General features: G+C 46.3%; 1 protein-coding gene across 13 annotated transcripts in view; it reads left to right on the top strand.

Moving 5' to 3' along the window:
* Positions 1 to 22,498, top strand: part of LOC110530853 (rho GTPase-activating protein 29) — a 104,772-nt gene that overhangs the window by 82,035 nt on the left and 239 nt on the right. For 8 of the 13 annotated variants that reach the window (XM_036986629.2, XM_036986631.2, XM_036986628.2 and 5 more), the window contains 12 exons: positions 203 to 363; positions 5,099 to 5,230; positions 10,359 to 10,457; positions 11,949 to 12,112; positions 12,487 to 12,675; positions 14,389 to 14,526; positions 14,680 to 15,011; positions 15,616 to 15,748; positions 16,152 to 16,328; positions 16,964 to 17,122; positions 17,304 to 17,459; positions 17,617 to 22,498. The exon at positions 17,617 to 22,498 is cut by the window's right edge and continues 239 nt beyond it. In XM_036986629.2, the coding sequence (XP_036842524.2) occupies positions 203 to 363; positions 5,099 to 5,230; positions 10,359 to 10,457; positions 11,949 to 12,112; positions 12,487 to 12,675; positions 14,389 to 14,526; positions 14,680 to 15,011; positions 15,616 to 15,748; positions 16,152 to 16,328; positions 16,964 to 17,122; positions 17,304 to 17,459; positions 17,617 to 19,050 (3,274 nt within the window). In that variant the 3' untranslated portion in view covers positions 19,051 to 22,498. The remainder of the gene's footprint in view (positions 1 to 202; positions 364 to 5,098; positions 5,231 to 10,358; positions 10,458 to 11,948; positions 12,113 to 12,486; positions 12,676 to 14,388; positions 14,527 to 14,679; positions 15,012 to 15,615; positions 15,749 to 16,151; positions 16,329 to 16,963; positions 17,123 to 17,303; positions 17,460 to 17,616) is intronic. The other 5 variants (XM_090182926.1, XM_090182928.1, XM_036986630.2 and 2 more) reach the window with 1 other exon arrangement.

Raw genomic sequence — 22,498 nt, 5'->3', positions numbered from 1 at the left:
AGTGTGACAAAGGCGTATTTGGTGGATAGAAACGCATTCAATGCAACAAAAAACAACAGATACTGTATCTCTACCTTAAACTGACACATGTTTATGGGAATTTTCTTAATATGCTAATTTGACTTCAGTGGGGGCACGGCCATCGACCTTAAACTTGCCCCTCCAAGTTAATATTTAACAGTCTGTCTGCCTCCCCCTCCAGGTTTCCTGTGTTCAACAAGCGTTCAACGGGCAGCACCAGTTCCCATAGTAACCTGTCCCAGGTGTCCCTCATCTCCGGTGATGTCCTGAGTGGCGACGAGGTGGATAGTCCTCTGGGGTCACGACCTGGGGAAAGGTCCAACAGCGCCACGGACATACAAGGTACAGAGACACAGTCAGACAATAGTAGTAAACAAAACCTCTACCACTACCCAATACAAGGTACAGTACCTCTACCCAACACAAGGTACAGTACCTCTACCCAACACAAGGTACAGTACCTCTACCCAACACAAGGTACAGTACCTCTACACAACACAATACAAGGTACAGTACCTCTACCCAACCCAACACAAGGTACAGTACCTCTACCCAACACAATACAAGGTACCGTACCTCTACCCAACCCAACACAAGGTACAGTACCTCTACCCAACACAAGGTACAGTACCTATACCCAACACAACACAAGGTACAGTACCTCTACCCAACCCAACACAAGGTACCGTACCTCTACCCAACCCAACACAAGGTACCGTACCTCTACCCAACCCAACACAAGGTACAGTACCTCTACCCAACACAACACAAGGTACAGTACCTCTACCCAACACAACACAAGGTACAGTACCTCTACCCAACACAAGGTAAAGTACCTCTACCCAACACAAGGTACAGTACCTCTACCCAACACAATACAAGGTACAGTACCTCTACCCAACACAAGGTACAGTACCTCTACCCAACACAACACAAGGTACAGTACCTCTACCCAACACAACACAAGGTACAGTACCTCTACCCAACACAAGGTACAGTACCTCTACCCAACACAAGGTACAGTACCTCTACCCAACACAAGGTAAAGTACCTCTACCCAACACAAGGTACAGTACCTCTACCCAACACAATACAAGGTACAGTACCTCTACCCAACACAAGGTACAGTACCTCTACCCAACACAACACAAGGTACAGTACCTCTACCCAACACAACACAAGGTACAGTACCTCTACCCAACACAAGGTACAGTACCTCTACCCAACACAACACAAGGTACAGTACCTCTGCCCAACACAAGGTACCGTACCTCTACCCAACACAATATAAGGTACAGTACCTCTACACAACACAAGGTACAGTACCTCTACCCAACACAAGGTACAGTACCTCTACCCAACACAAGGTACAGTACCTCTACCCAACACAAGGTACAGTACCTCTACCCAACACAAGGTACAGTACCTCTACCCAACACAATACAAGGTACAGTACCTCTACCCAACACAATACAAGGTACAGTACCTCTACACAACACAAGGTACAGTACCTCTACCCAACACAAGGTACAGTACCTCTACCCAACACAAGGTACAGTACCTCTACCCAACACAAGGTACAGTACCTCTACCCAACACAATACAAGGTACAGTACCTCTACCCAACACAATACAAGGTACAGTACCTCTACCCAACACAATACAAGGTACAGTACCTCTACCCAACACAATACAAGGTACAGTACCTCTACAGTTGGTATACTGTAGCCAGACAGTTGGTATACTGCAGTCAGACAGTTGGTATTCTGCAGTCAGACAGTTGGTATACTGCAGCCAGACAGTTGGTATACTGTAGCCAGACAGTTGGTATACTATAGCCAGACAGTTGGTATACTATAGCCAGACAGTTGGTATACTGTAGCCAGACAGTTGGTATGCTGTAGCCAGACAGTTGGCATGCTGTAGCCAGACAGTTGGCATGCTGTAGCCAGACAGTTGGTATACTGTAGCCAGACAGTTGCGCCATATCGGTATACTGTAGCCAGACAGTTGGTATACTGTAGCCAGACAGTTGGTATGCTGTAGCCAGACAGTTGGTATGCTGTAGCCAGACAGTTGGTATACTGTAGCCAGACAGTTGGTATACTGTAGCCAGACAGTTTGTATGCTGTAGCCAGACTGTAGCCAGACAGTTGGTATACTGTAGCCAGACAGTTGGTATGCTGTAGCAAGACAGTTGGTATGCTGTAGCCAGACAGTTGGTATGCTGTAGCCAAACAGTTGGTATACTGTAGCCAGACAGTTGGTATGCTGTAGCCAGACATTTGGTATGCTGTAGCCAGACTGTAGCCAGACAGTTGGTAGCTGTAGCCAGACAGTTGGTATACTGTAGCAAGACTGTTGGTATGCTGTAGCCAGACTGTAGCCAGACGGTTGGTATGCTGTAGCCAGACAGTTGGTATGCTGTAGCCAGACAGTTGGTATGCTGTAGCCAGACAGTTGGTATGCTGTAGCCAGACAGTTGGTATGCTGTTGCCAGACAGTTGGTATGCTGTAGCCAGACAGTTGGTATGCTGTTGCCAGACAGTTGGTATGCTTTTGCTAGACAGTTGGTATGCTGTTGCCAGACAGTTGGTATGCTTTTGCCAGACAGTTGGTATGCTGTAGACAGTTGGTATGCTGTAGCCAGACAGTTGGTATGCTGTATCCAGACAGTTGGTATACTGTAGCCAGACATTTGGTATGCTGTAGCCAGACTGTAGCCAGACAGTTGGTAGCTGTAGCCAGACTGTTGGTATACTGTAGCAAGACAGTTGGTATGCTGTAGCCAGACTGTAGCCAGGCAGTTGGTATGCTGTAGCCAGACAGTTGGTATGCTGTAGCCAGACAGTTGGTATGCTGTAGCCAGACAGTTGGTATGCTGTAGCCAGACAGTTGGTATGCTGTAGCCAGACAGTTGGTATGCTGTTGCCAGACAGTTGGTATGCTGTAGCCAGACAGTTGGTATGCTGTTGCCAGACAGTTGGTATGCTTTTGCTAGACAGTTGGTATGCTGTTGCCAGACAGTTGGTATGCTTTTGCCAGACAGTTGGTATGCTGTAGACAGTTGGTATGCTGTAGCTAGACAGTTGGTATGCTGTAGACAGTTGGTATGCTGTAGCCAGACAGTTGGTATACTGCAGCCAGACAGTTGGTATGCTGTAGCCAGACAGTTGGTATACTGCAGCCAGACAGTTGGTATGCCGTAGCCAGACAGTTGGTATGCTGTAGCCAGACAGTTGGTATGCTGTAGCCAGACAGTTGGTATGCTGTAGCCAGACAGTTGGTATGCTGTAGCCAGACAGTTGGTATACTGTAGCCAGACAGTTGGTATGCTGTAGCCAGACAGTTGGTATACTGTAGCCAGACTGTAGCCAGACAGTTCTTATACTGTAGCCAGACAGTTGGTATGCTGTAGCCAGACAGTTGGTATACTGTAGCCAGACACTTGGTATACTGTAGCCAGATAGTTGGTATGCTGTAGCCAGACTGTAGCCAGACAGTTGGTATACTGTAGCCAGACAGTTGGTATACTGTAGCCAGATAGTTGGTGTGCTGTAGCCAGACTGTAGCCAGACAGTTGGTATACTGTAGCCAGACAGTTGGTATACTGTAGCCAGATAGTTGGTATGCTGTAGCCAGACTGTAGCCAGACAGTTTGTATACTGTAGCCAGACAGTTGGTATATTGTAGCCAGACAGTTGGTATGCTGTAGCCAGACTGTAGCCAGATAGTTGGTATGCTGTAGCCAGACTGTAGCCAGACAGTTGGTATACTGTAGCCACAGTTGGTATGCTGTAGCCAGACAGTTGGTATTCTGTAGCCAGACTGTACCCAGACAGTTGGTATACTGTAGCCAGACAGTTGGTATACTGTAGCCAGACAGTTGGTATGCTGTAGCCAGACAGTTGGTATGCTGTAGCCAGACAGTTGGTATGCTGTAGCCAGACAGTTGGTATGCTGTAGCCAGACAGTTGGTATGCTGTAGCCAGACCGTTGGTATACTGTAGCCAGACAGTTGGTATACTGTAGCCAGACAGTTGGTATACTGTAGCCAGATAGTTGGCATGCTGTAGCCAGACTGTAGCCAGACAGTTGGTATACTGTAGCCAGACAGTTGGTATACTGTAGCCAGACAGTTGGTATACTGTAGCCAGATAGTTGGTATGCTGTAGCCAGACTGTAGCCAGACAGTTGGTATACTGTAGCCAGACAGTTGGTATATTGTAGCCAGACAGTTGGTATGCTGTAGCCAGACTGTAGCCAGATAGTTGGTATGCTGTAGCCAGACTGTAGCCAGACAGTTGGTATACTGTAGCCAGATAGTTGGTATGCTGTAGCCAGACTGTAGCCAGACAGTTGGTATATTGTAGCCAGACAGTTGGTATGCTGTAGCCAGACTGTAGCCAGATAGTTGGTATGCTGTAGCCAGACTGTAGCCAGACAGTTGGTATACTGTAGCCAGATAGTTGGTATGCTGTAGCCAGACTGTAGCCAGATAGTTGGTATGCTGTAGCCAGACTGTAGCCAGACAGTTGGTATACTGTAGCCAGATAGTTGGTATGCTGTAGCCAGACTGTAGCCAGACAGTTGGCCCGGAGCAGGTCAGGTGAGGATAGGGCGATTATAACATTTAGTTTTTCTCTCTGCCTGTTTGGAAGCGTCCGTTAGTAAGCTTTTTACTGTTTGTCTACACCTGTTGTTTACAAAGCATGTGACAAGTAAGATTAGGGCGTAAACTGTCCATGACTCTGATTGGCCAAATCCAAATGAACCCGTACACACAAGAAATGTTATGATACACAGGGTTCTCGCCAGGATGTTTTAACAAGGAGGTGCTGCTGACTGGCTGGGGAGGGGGAATTTCCTGTAATCTAGAGCAAAACATATTTTTTTAAGTGTCTCAGCGCATCTCTTACATTCTTTGGGGAGAACCCTGACACAAAATATTTGTATCTTAGAGAACCTGATGGCCAATTACCATATTGCTAATACCTATCTCTCTCTTTCTCTTCCTCCCCTATCGCTTCTCTCTTTCCTCCCCTCTCGTCTCTCGTCTCGGTTCTCTCTCCTCCAGGTCTGAGAGGGGGACAGGGCCCGTTGAGAGCCTGGGCATCAGGTGTCCAGGACAGGGGGATGTGTAGTGACTCAGAGAGTGCTGGAGGCAGCAGTGAGTCCCAATCCATGGACTCCCCCACAGCGAGCCCAGGTAAAAACATGAACCAACACAACACTAGATAAGGGAACATGAACCAACACAACACCAGGTAAGAACATGAACCAACACAACACCAGATAAGAACATGAACCAACACAACACCAGATAAGAACATGAACCAACACAACACCAGATAAGAACATGAACCAACACAACACCAGATAAGAACATGAACCAACACAACACCAGATAAGAACATGACACAGCCCAGCACTGGCCTTATCAGTAGGGCCCAATAGTTTCTGCTGACCATGTGACCTCACTAGGAAAAACTCCAGGCCCTATTTATAGGTAGGGCTGTGTTTTGGCACCAAAATACAGTGTATATATACATATCAAATACAGAAGTGCAAGGTGGCACCGACAGAGATGGTCGCCTCGTTTCGAGTCCTTAGGAAACTTTGCAGTATTTCGTTTTTTTTTATGTATTATTTATTACATTGTTACCCCAGGAAATCTTAAGTCTTATTACATACAGCCGGGAGGAACTATTGGATATAAGAGCAACGTCAACTTACCAACATTATGACCAGGAATACGACTTTCCCGAAGCGGATCCTCTGTTCGGACCACCACCCAGGACAATGGATCTAATCCCAGAAGCCGTCCCAAAACAATGGCGCCGCAGAAGGGACAGACGGCGCGGCCTTCTGGTCAGGCTCCGTAGATGTGCACATCGTCCAACACTCCCCAGTATACTACTCGCCAATGTCAAGTCTCTTGACAACACGGTAGACGAAATTCGAGCAAGGGTTGCCTTTCAGAGAGACATCAGAGATTGTAACATTCTCTGGGTCACGGAAACTTGGCTCTCTCTGGATATGTTGTCGGAATCGGTTCAGCCGCCGGGCTTCTCCATGCATCGTGCTGACAGAGAAACTCCTCTCTATGGAAGAGGAAGGGTGGTGGTGTATGCTTCATGATTAACAACTCATGGTGTAATCATAATAACATACAGGAACTCAAGTCCTTCTCCTCACCCGACCTAGAATTCCTTACAATCAAATGCCGGCCATATTACCTCCAAAGAGAATTCTCGTCAGTTATCATCACAGCTGTGTACATTCCCCCTGAAGCAGACACCATGACGGCCCTCAAGGAACTTCACTGGACTCTATGTAAACTGGAAACCACATATCCTGAGGCTGCATTTATTGTAGCTGGGGATTTTAACAAGGCTAATTTGAGAACAAGGCTACCTAAATTCTATCAGCATATTGATTGTAGTACTCGCGGGGGTAATACACTCATCCTCTGCTACTCTACCTTCCGCGATGCATACAAAGCCCTCCCCCGCCCTCCCTTCGGCCAATCCGACCACGACGCCATCTAGCTCCTACCGTTTTATAGGCAGAAACTCAAACAGGGTGTACCAGTGACAAGAACCATTCAACGCTGGTCTGACCAATCAAAATCCACGCTTCAAAATTGTTTTGATCACGCGGACTGGTATATGTTCCAGTCAGCCTCAGAGAATAACATCGACCTATACGCTGACTCGGTGAGTTTATAAGGAAGTGTATAGGAGATGCTGTACCCACTGTGACTATTAAAACCTACCCTAACCAGAAACCGTGGGTGGATGGCGGCATTCGTGCAAAACTGAAAGTGCGTACCACCGCATTTTACCAGCAGCACACCACCCTGCATACCACTGCTGGCTTGCTTCTGAAGCTAAGCAGGGTTGGTCTTGGTCAGTTCCTGGATGGGAGACCAGATGCTGCTGGAAGTGGTGTTGGAGGGCCAGTAGGAGGCACTCTTTCCTTTGGTCTAAAGAAATATCCCAATACCCCAGGGTAGTGATTGGGGACACTGCCATGTGTAGGGTGCTGTCTTTCGGATGGGATGTTAATCGGGTGTCCTGACTCTGAGGTCAGTAAAGATCCCATGGCACTTATCGTAAGAGTAGGGGTGTTAACCCCGGTGTCCTGGCTAAATTCCCAATCTGGCCCTCAAACCATCACGGTCACCTAATAATCCCCAGTTTAGAATTGGCTCATTCATCCCCCTCCTCTCCCCTGTAACTATTCCCCAGGTCGTTGCTGCAAATTCCAGACTAAAAACCTTATTTGCCCGCTTTGAGGATAATACAGTGCCACTATCGCGGCCCGCTAACAAGGATTGTGCCTCTCCTTCTCCGTGACCAACGTGAGTAAAACATTTGAACGTGTTAACCCTCGCAAGGCTGCTGGCCCAGACGGCATCCTAAGCCGTGTTCTCAGAGCATGAGCAGACCAGCTGGCTGGTGTGTTTACGGACATATTCAATATCTCTCTATCCCAGTCTGCTGTCCCCACATGCTTCAAGAGGGCCACCATTATTCCTGTACCCAAGAAGGCAAAGATAACTGAACTAAATTACTATCGCCTGTAGCACTCACTTCTGTCATCATGAAGTGCAACTCAATCATCAAGTTTGCAGATGACACAACAGTAGTGGGCTTGATTACCAACAATGACGAGACAGCCTACAGGGAGGAGTGTGGTGTCAGGAACCCTAACCCTAACCCTCTCACTCAACAAAACAAAGGAGATGATTGTGGACTTCAGGAAACAGCAGAGGGAGCACATCCCTATCCACATCGACGGGACAGCAGTGAAGAAGGTGGAAAGTTTTAAGTTCCTCGGCGTACACATCAACAACAAACTGAAATGGCCCAACCACACAGACAGTGTGGTGAAGAAGGCGCAGCAGCGTCTCTTCAACCTCAGGAGGCTGAAGAAATTTGGCTTGTCACCCAAAACCCTGACTAACATTTACAGATGCACAGTCGAGAGCATGCTGTCGGGCTGTATCACCGCCTGGTACGGCAACTGCTCCGCCCACAACCATAAGGCTCTCCTGAGGGTGGTACGGTCTTCATAACGCATCACTGGAGGCAAACTACCTGCCCTCTATGACACCTATAGCACCCGATGTCACAGGAAGGTCAAGAAGATCATCAAGGACATCAACCACCCGAGCCACTGCCTGTTCACCCCGCAACCATCCAGAAGGTGCTTCAAAGCAGGGACCGAGCGACTGAAAAACAGCTTCTATCTCAAGGCCATCAGACTGTTAAACAGCAATCACTAACTCAGAGAGGCTGCTGCCTACATTGAGACCCAATCACTGGCCACTTTAATAAATGGATCACTAGTCACTTTAATGCCACTTTAATAATGTTTACATATCTTACACTATATACATATGATATGAGTAATGTATTTTATACCATCTATTGCACCTTGCCTATGCCCAGATTTGTGTGTATTAGGTAGTTGTTGAGGAATTGTTAGATTACTTGTTAGATATTACTGCACTGTCGGAACTAGAAGCACACGCATTTCACTAAACTCGCATTAACATCTGCTAACCATGTGTATGTTACCAATAACATCTGCTAACCATGTGTATGTGACCAATAACATCTGCTAACCATGTGACCAATAACATCTACTAACCATGTGACCAATAACATCTGCTAACCATGTGACCAATAACATCTGCTAACCATGTGACCAATAACATCTGCTAACCATGTGACCAATAACATCTGCTAACCATGTGACCAATAACATCTGCTAACCATGTGACCAATAACATCTGCTAACCATGTGACCAATAACATCTGCTAACCATGTGTATGTTACCATTAACTGAGGATCCACCCCCCCCCCCCCCCCGGGTCTTAGAAATATTTAACCTCCACACATTAACAAGTCCAATAGCTCAAATGAAAGATAAACACCTTGTTCATCTACCCAGCGTGTCGGATTTCTAAAATGTTTTACGGCGAAAACATAGCACATATTTATGTTAGACCACCACCAAAACAAAGGCAGCCATTTTGTACCACAAATGATAAAATTACAAAAATCAGGATTTAAAAAAAAATCATTCACTAACCTCTTGAAAATCTTCATCAGATGACAGTCATATGACATGTTACACAGTACATTTATGTTTTGTTCGATAATATGCATATTATATCCATAAATCTCGGTTTACATTGACGCCATGTTCAGAACTGCCTCTAAAATATCCGGAGGAATTATAGAAAGCTACGCCAGATAACAGAAATACTCATCATAAACTTTGACTAAAGATAAATGTTCTACATATAATTAAAAGATACACTGGTCCATAATGCAACCGCTGTGTCACATTTTTTTTAAACGTTACGGAAAAAGCCTACCATGCAATAATCTGAGACGGCGCTCAGACGTAACAATATTTCTCCGCTATGTTGGAGTCAAAAGAAATACAAAATTACAACATAAATATTCCCTTACCTTTGATGGTCTTCGATCAGAATGTAGTGGAAGGAGTCCTACTTCAACAATGAATCGTTGTGTTTCATAATGTTCAATTCTAGTGTCCATGTAGTAACATCTGCTAACACTTTCAGCTCAAATGCCCAAAAAATGACTTCTGGTCCAGAATAATTGTGCATCAAAACTTCCAAATTACATATTACAGGTCGACGAAACTGGTCAAACTAAGTGCAGAATCAATCTTCAGGATGTTATAATCATACAGATCGAATATCATTCCAACCGGGACATCCATGTTCATCTGAGGCTGATTGGAACACAGGAAGCACTCTTTCCCAAGCGCGCCTTCACGCACATGAAAATCTTTGCGACACTTACAACTTTTCATCCCATTAGGTCAAAGTTCACAGCATATGCTCCATTCCACTTTCTACTGAATGAGGACATCTAGTGGAAGACATAGGAAGTGTTTCCAGATCCATAACTTGTTGGGAAGGGAGGGGGCGATGACGTCAAAGTTGCCCCAACCTTCAGGATTCCAAAACTAGTTTGGAAGATTGCCTGCCCTGTGAGTTCTGTTATACTCACAGACATAATTGAAACGGTTTTAGAAGCTTCAGAGTGTTTTCTGTCCAATAATAATAATAATATGCATATATTAGCAATTTAGGACAGATTTTGATGCAGTTCACTATGGGCACGCAATTCATCCAAAGGGGAAATACTGCCCCCTATCCTTAACAAGTTTTAACATGTTATTAGATTTGATGTTTAATCTGTGTTTTCAGTGTTAAATGAGTGGTTTGCACTATAGAGTTCCACGTATGATGTTTGAGGAAGTGTTTTTTACTTCCTGCTCTCAGGTGACTTTAAACGCAGACTACCCAGAACCCCCTCCACTGGCACTATGTCCTCGGCAGATGACCTCGATGAGAGACAGCCACCTTCACCCTCAGACAATGGTAAGAGAGAGAGAGTGTCTGTCTAAAGAGCTGTCATTAATACAGCCAAGGTTTGAAGTTGTTCTGGTCAGTTTTGGTGTGTGCGTCGTTGCCGTGTATCTCTGCATGTGTGAGGACCGGTGAGCTTCAACCCTCACACTAAATGTTTTTTTTTGTGTTTTTTTTACTCTGTGCACAGCTGTAGGGATGAGGTGTGTTGGTTTTGGCTTGCGGCCACAGCTAGCTAGTTCCTGTCTTTAGCCTGAACTCTCTCCCTGCAGGGGAATGTGTTATTTTTTGATCAACTCTTTGTTGTTCGAGGCATCCTGGACTTCTGCTACTGTTAAAACCAACTCAATACCACCACTAATCCTCTCTGGGTTATTATTAATGTGGATATTAAATTATAAGGATAATTAATTAATATGATTAGATCAATGGAGGTTGTTGGAATATTTCTGTAAAGTAGTTCTGAATGTGTATCCCAGGTATAAATGAATTGTTCACGACACAAGGATCAAGTGTTTGATTATTCACCTAATGTCCAATAAGGCTGTTCTATTACGTTCCTATAACAACAATGATTATTCATTGTATATGTTTGGTGAAGATTAGGGAAAGTAAAAAAAGTTTCTCCCCCTCTCTCCCCCCCCCCCCCCCTCTCTCCCCCCTCTCTCTCTCTCCCACCCCTCTCTCTCCCCCTCCTCTCCCCCTCTCTCTCTTTCTCCCACCTCCTCTCTCTCTCTCTCTCCCCCTCCCTCCCTCAATCCCCCTCTCTCTCTCTCCCTACCTCCCCTCATTCCCACACAACCCCCCCTCTCTCTCCCCCTCCCTCCCCCTCTCTCTCTCCCTACCTCCCCTCATTCCCACACAACCCCCCCCCTCTCTCTATCTCCCCCTCTCTCCCTCACTCTCTCTCTCTCCCTCCCTCTCTCTCTCCCACCTCTCTCCCCCTTCCTCACCCCTCTCCCCCCCTCTCTCGCTCTCTCTCTCTCTCCCCCTCCCTCTCCCACCCCCTCTCTCTCTCCCTACCTCCCCTCATTCCCACACCACCCCCCCTCTCTCTCTCCCTCCCTCTCTCTCTCCCACCTCTCTCTCCCCCTCCCTCTCTCCTCTCCCCCCTCTCTCTCGCTCGCTCTCTCTCTCTCTCTCTCTCCCCCTCCCACCCCTCCCTCCCTCTCCCCCTCTCTCTCTCTCCCTACCTCCCCTCATTCCCACCCCCCTCTCTCTCTCCCACCCCCTCTCTCTCCCTACCTCCCCTCATTCCCCCCCTCTCTCTCCCACCCCCTCTCTCTCTCTCTCCCTACCTCCCCTCATTCCCCCCATCTCTCTCTATCTCCCCCCTCTCTCACTCCCTACCTCCCCTCATTCCCCCCTCACCCCTCTCTCTCTCTCTCTCTCTCCCTACCTCCCCTCATCCCCCCCTCTCTCTATCTCCCCCTCTTTCTCTTTCTACCCCCCCTCTCTCTATCTCCCCCTCTCTCCCTCTCTCGCTCCCCCTTCCCCTCCCAGGTCTGGGTGAGATGGTGACAGAGACAGCCAGTTCACCAGGTCCGTTTCGTAATGCCCAGATGTCCAAGGCGTCTCAGACACACAAGCTGAGGAAACTCAGAGCTCCGTCTAAATGCAGGGAGTGTGACAGTCTGGTGGTGTTCCACGGAGCAGAATGTGAAGAGGTGGAAATACAAGCTCACACACACACACACACACAAGCTGAGGAAACTCAGAGCTCCGTCTAAATGCAGGGAGTGTGACAGCACCCCCTATTCTAAATATCTATCCTCGAGTCTAATATCTATCCTCCAATCTAATATCTATCCTCCAATCTAGGATCTATCCTCCAGTCTAATATCTATCCTCCAGTCTAATATCTATCCTCCAATCTAGGATCTATCCTCCGATCTAGGATCTATCCTCCAATCTAATATCTCTCCTCCGATCTAGGATCTATCCTCCAGTCTAATATCTATCCTCCAATCTCAGATCTCTCCTCCAATCTCAGATCTCTCCTCCAATCTAAGTGTGTTTCTCCCTCTGTCTACTGTCTCAGTGCTCCCTGGCGTGTCATAAGAAGTGTCTGGAGACTCTGGCCATCCAGTGTGGTCATAAGAAACTGCAGGGAAGACTACAGCTGTTTGGGATAGACTTTACCCAGGCAGCGAAGAACAGCCCAGAAGGGATCCCCTTCATTATCAGGAAGTGCACCTCTGAGATAGAGAACAGAGCGCTCAACCTCAAGGTAAAACCCATACTGTTATAAAGCCAAGGTATACTGTGTAACCATAACAACTGACATGTATATATATACAGTCACCACTATAATTATAGGCACCCTTGATAAAGATACTGAGCTATATTGTACTCTCAAAAAACATTTAAACATTTAATTATTCTATGCTAATACAATCGCTTCGAGAGAGAGAGATGATTGGCTCCCCTGTTTTCAATACACCAGTACCCTCCCCTTGCGAGGAGAACGACACTGAGCATTTAATTATTATTTTTTAAACACATTGGGAAGGATTTTAGACCGTTCCCCCATATAGAATCTTTCCAGATCCTTGATATCCTTCATCTGTTCTTATGGACTGGCCCTCTTCAATTCAAACCACAGGTTTTTAATGGGGTTCAATTCCAGAGACTGAGATGGCCAGTGTAAAATGTTGATTTTGTGGTCAATTTAACCGTTTCTTTGTGCATGTTGATGTGTGCTTGGGGTTATCGTCTTGCTGGAAGAGTCACTTGTGGCCAAGTTTCAGCCTCCTGACAGAGGCGACCAGGTTTTGGGCAAAAATAATTATCCTGGCACTTGGTAAAGTTCATGATGACGTTGACCTTACGAAGAGCCCCAGATCCAAAATAGCAAAACAAAATATCTGTATAAAATATTAAGATACATTTTTTGGAGCATATATAGCTAAGTATTGGTATAACTTATTTTATACTTAAGCAATAAGAGAACCTCTGGGATTATCGTGTGATAGCTCCCGACGAAAAGAGTACATTTGTTTTATTTCATCTTTCCACCAGACAATATAGTCCAGGCAGTTGTTAGTTCTGAAGTTGCTAACCAAACAGGCTGGTCGTTAATTATTTTAGGATGCTTTGACCCAGTCATTCTATTCATTTCATGTTGCCATGCCAAACAGATCATTAGCATGTAGCTAGCTAGCTAGCAGAGGTTCAATGATTACAAAAGACAAGAACTTCAATAAATAACTAATTAATGAATAGGCAACAAGAACTTCATCAAACCAGCTGATTTGTGAAGTCAATAATATATTAATGAAGGATCGCTAGGCCATCTTTACTTCTCCTCTGCTTAGCTAGCCAACTAAAGCTAACACACGATCACATCAAGCAGCAGAAATGACAACAAACTATGTGCGTTTTGGTTTCTTTTACCTTTTCTATTGGAGATTTATTTCGATATATCCATTACAATGATGCTGATAAATGAATTTGCCTGGCTCATAGAAGCTGTCAGTCTTGTCACGTTTATATGCATGGCACGGTGGCCAAAAAACCTGCAACGTGTTACACAGGTCAGATAGACACACAGTGAGGCTTATATTAACCCCCGTTGTACCAAAATAAATGCTAGGCTAGTAGTATGGGGAAATATTGTGTTGACACTCTTTTTTCCCAGGAGAGATTACGTTTATAAATTGACTGGCTGGGCTGTGGGACAGTGGATTCCAATGGAACTGTTAACATTACTCATGGAATGTGGGTGATTGTGGTGCTATAACTGTTAAAAGAGATTTAACTTGTTCAGATACACTCCCATTTAAATGATTTGCCATTCTCATAGTCTCAGTCCAAAGCCATTCTCATAGTCTCAGTCCAAAGCCATTCTCATAGTCTCTAATGTGCAATACATTAGTGCAATAACTGAAGCTAATGAGCTTTGATGTTAGTGATCTGGTGTATTGTGTGTGTGTTTGTCCAGGGAATCTACCGTGTGAATGGGGCGAAGTCTCGTGTGGAGAAGCTGTGTCAGGCGTTTGAGAACGGCAAAGACTTGGTAGAGCTCTCTGACCTCTCACCCCACGACATTGCCAACGTGCTCAAACTCTACTTGAGACAGGTGGGACACTGTCCACTTCCTGTTTTTTTCTCAATTAAAATGGTGATAAAGAGCATCCTTGTTTTACACTGCTAGATCATTCTTATGTAATAATGTACAACACATTTCCCAAAGATATTGATTGATTACTTGATTGATGAATATCTTCTGTAGTTACCAGAGCCGTTGATCCTGTACCGCTACTATAATGACTTCATCGGATTGGCCAAGGAGAGCCAGAGGGTGATCATCGAAGAGAAGGCTGTAGCCAGGGCCCTCCAGGACCAGGGGCGGCCAGGGGGTGAACAACCCCGACCAGGAGGCACCCAGCCTCGGGTAGAGGGAGAGCAGCCTCCCCTGACAACCAGGCAACCTGGAGGAGGAGAGCTGCCCAAACAGCCCAGTATCAAACTCAACAGAGTCATCTTTAAGATTAGAGACCTGTTACGACAGCTTCCTCCTGCACACTACAGGACCCTCTGCTTCCTCATGGCACACCTACATAGGTAAAGAGATGGGTGGAAGCACATGCATGCAGGCACACCCCCTCACACACACCCCCCTCACACCCCCCCCTCACACCCCCCTCCCTCACACACCCCCCTCACACACCCCCCTCACCCCCCCCCCCCCCTCACACCCCCCTCACCCCCCCCTCACACCCCCCCCTCACACACCCCACCCCCTCACACCCCCCCCCCTCACACACCCCACCCCCCTCACACACCCCACCCCCCCTCACACACCCCACCCCCCCTCACACACCCCACCCCCCCTCACACACCCCACCCCCCCTCACACACCCCACCCCCCTCACACACACCCCCCCTCACACACACCCCCCCTCACACACACCCCACCCCCTCACACACCCCCCCCCTCACACACCCCACCCCCTCACACAGCCCACCCCCTCACACACCCCAACCCCTCACACACACCCCCCCTCACACACCCCACCCCCTCACCCCCCTCCCCCCCACACCCCCCCTCACACACCCCACCCCCTCACACACCCCACCCCCTCACACACCCCACCCCCTCACCTCCCCTCACACACCCCACCCCCTCACACACCCCATTATTTATGTTATTTATCTCTTCCCCTAGGGTGACGGAGCAGGCAGAGGAGAACAAGATGACAGCCAGTAATCTGGGCATTATCTTTGGCCCTACGCTGGTCAAACCCCGACAGACTGACGCAGAGGTCTCCCTCTCTTCTCTGGTTGACTACCCCTACCAGGTGAGTTGCTGTTAACCCTAACCCTACCAGGTATGTACCTGTAGACTACCCCTACCAGGTGAGTTCTAGTTAACCCTAACCCTACCAGGTGAGTTGCTGTTAATCCTAACCCTACCAGGTATGTACCTGTAGACTACCCCTAACGCTACCAGGCACCTGTAGACTACCCCTAACGCTACCAGGTATATGTTCCTGTAGACTACCCCTAACCCTACCATGTATATACCTGTAGACTACCCCTACCAGGTATGTACCTTTAGACTACCCCTAACCCTACCAGGTATATGTACATGTAGACTAACCCCTTATTTTTTTTATAACAGTGTTGCCTGTGAAAGAACTTGAAAACATCTAAATTCTAAACGTTTGTTTTGTCCCCTTTATTGACTGTTGTCCCTCCCAGGCTCTGATGGTGGAGCTGCTGGTACGTCATTTCCAGGTGATCTTTGACTTGTCCAGCCCCTCTTCCCACCCCCCCACCACCACCTCCACGGTGGGCCAGACCTCCCCCCGACTCACCCCTCAGGAGAAGGAGCAGAGACTCAGCCGCCACTCCACCTCCCTGCTCGACATGAAGGAGGTGAGGAGGTCCAAGTGTCTTTTAAGGATTCAACCGTTTATGCAAAGGGAGGAGGTGAACTCTGAAGTCTCAGGAGCAGTTGGGGGGAGGGATAAGGGTTCATTAGGATCAGAACTTTTTATTATACCAATCAAAGCATAGGTGGCGGTTGTATGAGGGTGTATGAGGGTGTATGAGGTTGTATGAGGGTGTATGAGGGTGTATGAGGTTGTATGAGGGTGTATGAGGGTGTATGAGGGTGTATGAGGGTGTATGAGGGTGTATGTGGTTGTATGAGGTTGTATGAGGGTGTATGTGGTTGTATGAGGTTGTATGAGGTTGTATGAGGTTGTATGAGGGTGTATGAGGGTGTATGAGGTTGTATGAGGGTGTATGAGGGTGTATGAGGTTGTATGAGGTTGTATGAGGGTGTATGAGGTTGTATGAGGGTGTATGAGGGTGTATGTGGTTGTATGAGGGTGTATGTGGTTGTATGAGGTTGTATGAGGGTGTATGAGGGTGTATGAGGGTGTATGTGGTTGTATGAGGTTGTATGAGGGTGTATGAGGGTGTATGTAAAGATTGGCCACCTTGGTTAGAATCAATTGACTGTTTATCTTTGTGGTCGTTCTTTGATGTTCCGAACCGTCTCCAAGCAGAGTGCCAAAGTCGACAAGAGGCACTCGTCAGTCATCCAGTCCTCTCAAACCCTGGATGATGTGAGAGAGGTGAAGACAGACAGGAGAGAGTTAACAGCCGGCTCCTCCTCCTCCGCTGCTGGCTCCTCCTCCTCTGCTGCTGCTGTCTCTGCCTCGGTTAGTTGGTTTGTTTCTGAGTGAGGAGAGTGAAATAGTGAGAGAGTGATTAATTTAGTTATGAAATGTATTTTAACAAGGACAATGCACATAAATGTACTTTTCCGGTTCAACATCAATGCTAAAGTGTCAGAGTTAGGAGTTAGCAACACAACACAACACATTTTCTTTTGTCCCGTAGGTCCAGAGATCTACCCTGGTGTTTGGCCGTCCCAGCCTCAACCTCTCCTCCTCTGCTACGGCCCCGAAGGTCAAGCTCCGGCCCCAGCGCGCTAGAATCCTGTCTCGACCAATCAGCATGCCCCTGGAGCGCTTGCCCCTCCCCACCCCCTCACAGGTCACCATCCATCACTTTAACTGCTGTTGTATTCAATGTACATATTGTGATTGTTTTTTAATGTTGTGTACTATTGTTTTTTTATTTAACTATGGCTGTAAGGATGATGAACCCATTGAACACCATGGGGATTAAATATAGTCATCTCATCTCTCAGGTGCTCGACAGAAACAGCCGTAACAACAACGCTGCCATCACGTTGGATCACACCGCTAACACCATCGTGGAGTCAGCCGAGCCGGAGAAGCCTCGGATTGGTGGGGGGTCAAGGGTCAGTACCGATTACATCGATACCCAGCAGGCCGTGCAGCGGAGGCCCTGGGACAGGAAGTACAAACACTACGACGTCACGCCACGCACCGCCATGATCATGGCTAACTTACCGCCGGCCGGTACTAACCCTGGTCCAAAACCGGGGAAACAGCCGACGATGCCGACACAACTGTCCGTGTCTGGGCCAACCAGCTCTGCTCTCCCATCCAGTAGTAGTTTCAGCACTATATTCCCCAACAACCCATACACAGTGTCGTTGAAGGCTGGCCAGGCGTCCACAAGAGACAGAGAGGAGACTAAGGACAGGCCTAACTCTTCTGCTGGAGGTGGTGGGGAGTCCAGAACATCTACCAACTCCCCCATAAAGTTCAGACAACCAAGGATTCTGCAGCCTCCACCCGGAACCTTCTATAAGCCTTCTGGTTATTCAGGCGCCAGAGGCTGGCCATCATTGAGTACCTCTGGGACCACTAGCCTCACCAAAATGTCCCCAACTTCTCCTACTGTTAAAGCCTCTTCCCAGACTTCTCCTACTGTTAAAGCCTCTTCCCAGACTTCTCCTACTGTTAAAACCTCTTCCCAGACTTCTCCTACTGTTAAAACCTCTTCCCAGACTTCTCCTACTGTTAAAACCTCTTCCCAGACTTCTCCTACTGTTAAAACCTCTTCCCAGACTTCTCCTACTGTTAAAACCTCTTCCCAGACTTCTCCTACTGTTAAAACCTCTTCCCAGACTTTTCCTACTGTTAAAGCCTCTTCCCAGACTTTTCCTACTGTTAAAACCTTCCCAACCTCCCCTACTGTTAAAACCTCTTCTCCAACCGCCCCTACTGTTAAAGCCTCTTCCCAGACTTCTCCTACTGTTAAAACCTTCTCACCAACCTCCCCTACTGTTAAAACCTTCTCACCAACCTCCCCTACTGTTAAAACCTTCCCAACCTCCCCTACTGTTAAAACCTTCCCAACCTCCCCTACTGTCACTGCTCCTCTCCCCCTCTCTTCCTCCCAATCCTCCAGCATGACTTTCTCCTCTTCTCCTATGGTTACCACCACCACCCCATCCCCTACTGCCACCTACATCCTTCAAACCTCACACCTCCCCACACACACCCTACAGGACTCTGTGGACAGCTCTGTTAGTGTTGACCCCGAGGTCACGACCTCCGCTGACTTTTCCCCCCGCCAGTCCCCTCCCCCCAGCAGCCCAGAGGACCCCAGCTCGACCGAGGTCGTCCCACTGCAACAAAGACTGAGACCCCGGCCCAGACCCGGCGCTCGCCTGCAGGAGTTAGAACACAGAGAGGCCCATTTTGTCTGAACCGTAAAAGTAGACTTTAGTAGTCTGACATCATCACACACAGACAGGGCCACTTCCTGCTTACAAAAAAAAAAAAAAAAAAACATTGGCCAAGACTGCTGGTATGTCTTTAAGAATAGGGAGGGCATCACTTGGGAAGAACCAATGGTGGAACTGTTGGGAGATATTTGGGAGAACGTTGCTGTTGATGTCTGTAAGCAGGAAGTTGTCCCCACTGTGTATGATGATGTCATATTGCTGTCTACCTTTGAAGCCAGATATCTTTTGTGTGTGTGTGCAGTGTGTGTGCGTGTGCTGTGTGTGTGTGTGTGTGTGTGTAAGTGTGTGTAAGTGTGTGTGTGTGTAAGTGTGTGTGTGCAGTGTGTGTGTATGTGTGTGTGTACAGTGTATACAGTGTGTGTGTACAGTGTACAGGGTGTACAGTGTGTGTGTACAGTGTATACAGTGTGTGTGTACAGTGTACAGTGTGTGTGTGTACAGTGTGTGTACAGTGTATACAGTGTGTGTGTGTGTGTGTACAGTGTATACAGTGTGTGTGTGTGTGTACAGTGTACAGGGTGTGTGTGTGTACAGTGTGTACAGTGTGTGTGTGTGTGAATATGTTGTTACGGTGTATCTCTGTACCGTACTATATATTTGGGGGGAACAGTACTATTATATTGACGCCAAGACGAGATGTGTGAAAGGAACACACTGAACGTGTCACATTAGACGTGTTTAATACATTCTGTGTTTACAGTCTTTACAAACAGAAGCATGCTCTGTGAGCGGTCGCTCCCTAGACATTTGGAACATTTAGGATGGTCTTCAACCTATTGCAGATACACGATTTTTCCAGATAGCAGCGGACAAACGTTTACATCAGAGGTTACTTTTCACGTGTAGCTGTCCGTTTCTGTGTGTAAGTGTCAGCTCCATCCATTTATTTGCTGCTGTGCGAATAAAACGCACTTCTCAAACCGCTATCCAGAAACCCACTATCTGCAAATAATTGAATCCTGTATAAGTTACTGTCTGATGTCCTGGTCAATACTGAACTGTTACATCTGATGTCCTGGTCAATACTGAACTGTTAAATTTGATGTCCTGGTCAATACTGAACTGTTACATCAGATGTCCTGATCAATACTGAACTGTTACATCTGATGTCCTGATCAATACTGAACTGTTACATCTGATGTCCTGATCAATACTGAACTGTTACATCTGATGTCCTGGTCAATACTGAACTGTTACATCTGATGTCCTGGTCAATACTGAACTGTTACATCTGATGTCCTGATCAATACTGAACTGTTACATCTGATGTCCTGATCAATACTGAACTGTTACATCTGATGTCCTGGTCAATACTGAACTGTTACATCTGATGTCCTGGTCAATACTGAACTGTTACATCTGATGTCCTGATCAATACTGAACTGTTACATCTGATGTCCTGATCAATACTGAACTGTTACATCTGATGTCCTGGTCAATACTGAACTGTTACATCTGATGTCCTGACCAATACTGAACTGTTACATCTGATGTCCTGGTCAATACTGAACTGTTACATCTGATGTCCTGGTCAATACTGAACTGTTACATCTGATGTCCTGATCAATACTGAACTGTTACATCTGATGTCCTGGTCAATACTGAACTGTTACATCTGATGTCCTGGTCAATACTGAACTGTTACATCTGATGTCCTGATCAATACTGAACTGTTACATCTGATGTCCTGGTCAATACTGAACTGTTACATCTGATGTCCTGATCAATACTACCAGTTACATCTGATGTCCTGATCAATACTGAACTGTTACATCTGATGTCCTGGTCAATACTGAACTGTTACATCTGATGTCCTGGTCAATACTGAACTGTTACATCTGATGTCCTGATCAATACTGCCTGTTACATCTGATGTCCTGATCAATACTGAACTGTTACATCTGATGTCCTGGTCAATACTGAACTGTTACATCTGATGTCCTGATCAATACTGAACTGTTACATCTGATGTCCTGATCAATACTGAACTGTTACATCTGATGTCCTGGTCAATACTGAACTGTTACATCTGATGTCCTGATCAATACTGAACTGTTACATCTGATGTCCTGATCAATACTGAACTGTTACATCTGATGTCCTGATCAATACTGAACTGTTACATCTGATGTCCTGATCAATACTGAACTGTTACATCTGATGTCCTGGTCAATACTGAACTGTTACATCTGATGTCCTGATCAATACTGAACTGTTACATCTGATGTCCTGATCAATACTGAACTGTTACATCTGATGTCCTGATCAATACTACCTGTTACATCTGATGTCCTGGTCAATACTACCTGTTTTTGTTACAAATAGATTCTACCTGCCATTACTGCCATGTCATCAATAGATTCTACCTGCCATTACTGCCATGTCATCAATAGAATCTACCTGCCATTACTGCCATGTCATCAATAGAATCTCTCTGCCATTACTGCCATGTCATCAATAGATTCTACCTGTCATCAATAGATTCTACCTGCCATTACTGCCATGTCATCAATAGATTCTACCTGCCATTACTGCCATGTCATCAATAGAATCTCTCTGCCATTACTGCCATGTCATCAATAGATTCTACCTGTCATCAATAGATTCTACCTGCCATTACTGCCATGTCATCAATAGAATCTCTCTGCCATTACTGCCATGTCATCAATAGATTCTACCTGCCATCAATAGATTCTATCTGCCATCAATAGATTCTATCTGCCATCAATAGATTCTATCTGCCATCAATAGATTCTATCTGCCATTACTGCCATGTCATCAATATATTTTACCTGTCATCAATAGAATCTCTCTGCCATTACTGCCATGTCATCAATATATTTTACCTGTCATCAATAGAATCTCTCTGCCATTACTGCCATGTCATCAATATATTTTACCTGTCATCAATAGATTCTACCTGCCATTACTGCCATGTCATCAATAGATTTTACCTGTCATCAATAGATTCTACCTGCCATTACTGCCATGTCATCAATAGATTTTACCTGTCATCAATAGATTCTACCTGCCATTACTGCCATGTCATCAATAGATTTTACCTGTCATCAATAGAATCTCTCTGCCATTACTGCCATGTCATCAATAGATTTTACCTGTCATCAATAGATTCTACCTGTCATCAATAGATTCTACCTGCCATTACTGCCATGTCATCAATAGATTTTACCTGTCATCAATAGATTCTACCTGCCATTACTGCCATGTCATCAATAGATTCTACCTGTCATCAATAGATTCTACCTGCCATTACTGCCATGTCATCAATAGATTCTACCTGTCATCAATAGATTCTACCTGCCATTACTGCCATGTCATCAATAGATTCTACCTGTCATCAATAGATTCTATCTGCCAATACTGCCATGTCATCACAAATTGGAACATT

The sequence above is a fragment of the Oncorhynchus mykiss genome, chromosome 8 (assembly GCF_057628025.1).
Source record: "Oncorhynchus mykiss isolate SJ-2025 chromosome 8, ASM5762802v1, whole genome shotgun sequence".
Taxonomy (NCBI): Eukaryota; Metazoa; Chordata; class Actinopteri; order Salmoniformes; family Salmonidae; genus Oncorhynchus; species Oncorhynchus mykiss.
The sequence above is the reverse complement of the archived record's forward strand: the minus strand, read 5'-3'. Positions and strand labels throughout refer to the sequence as shown.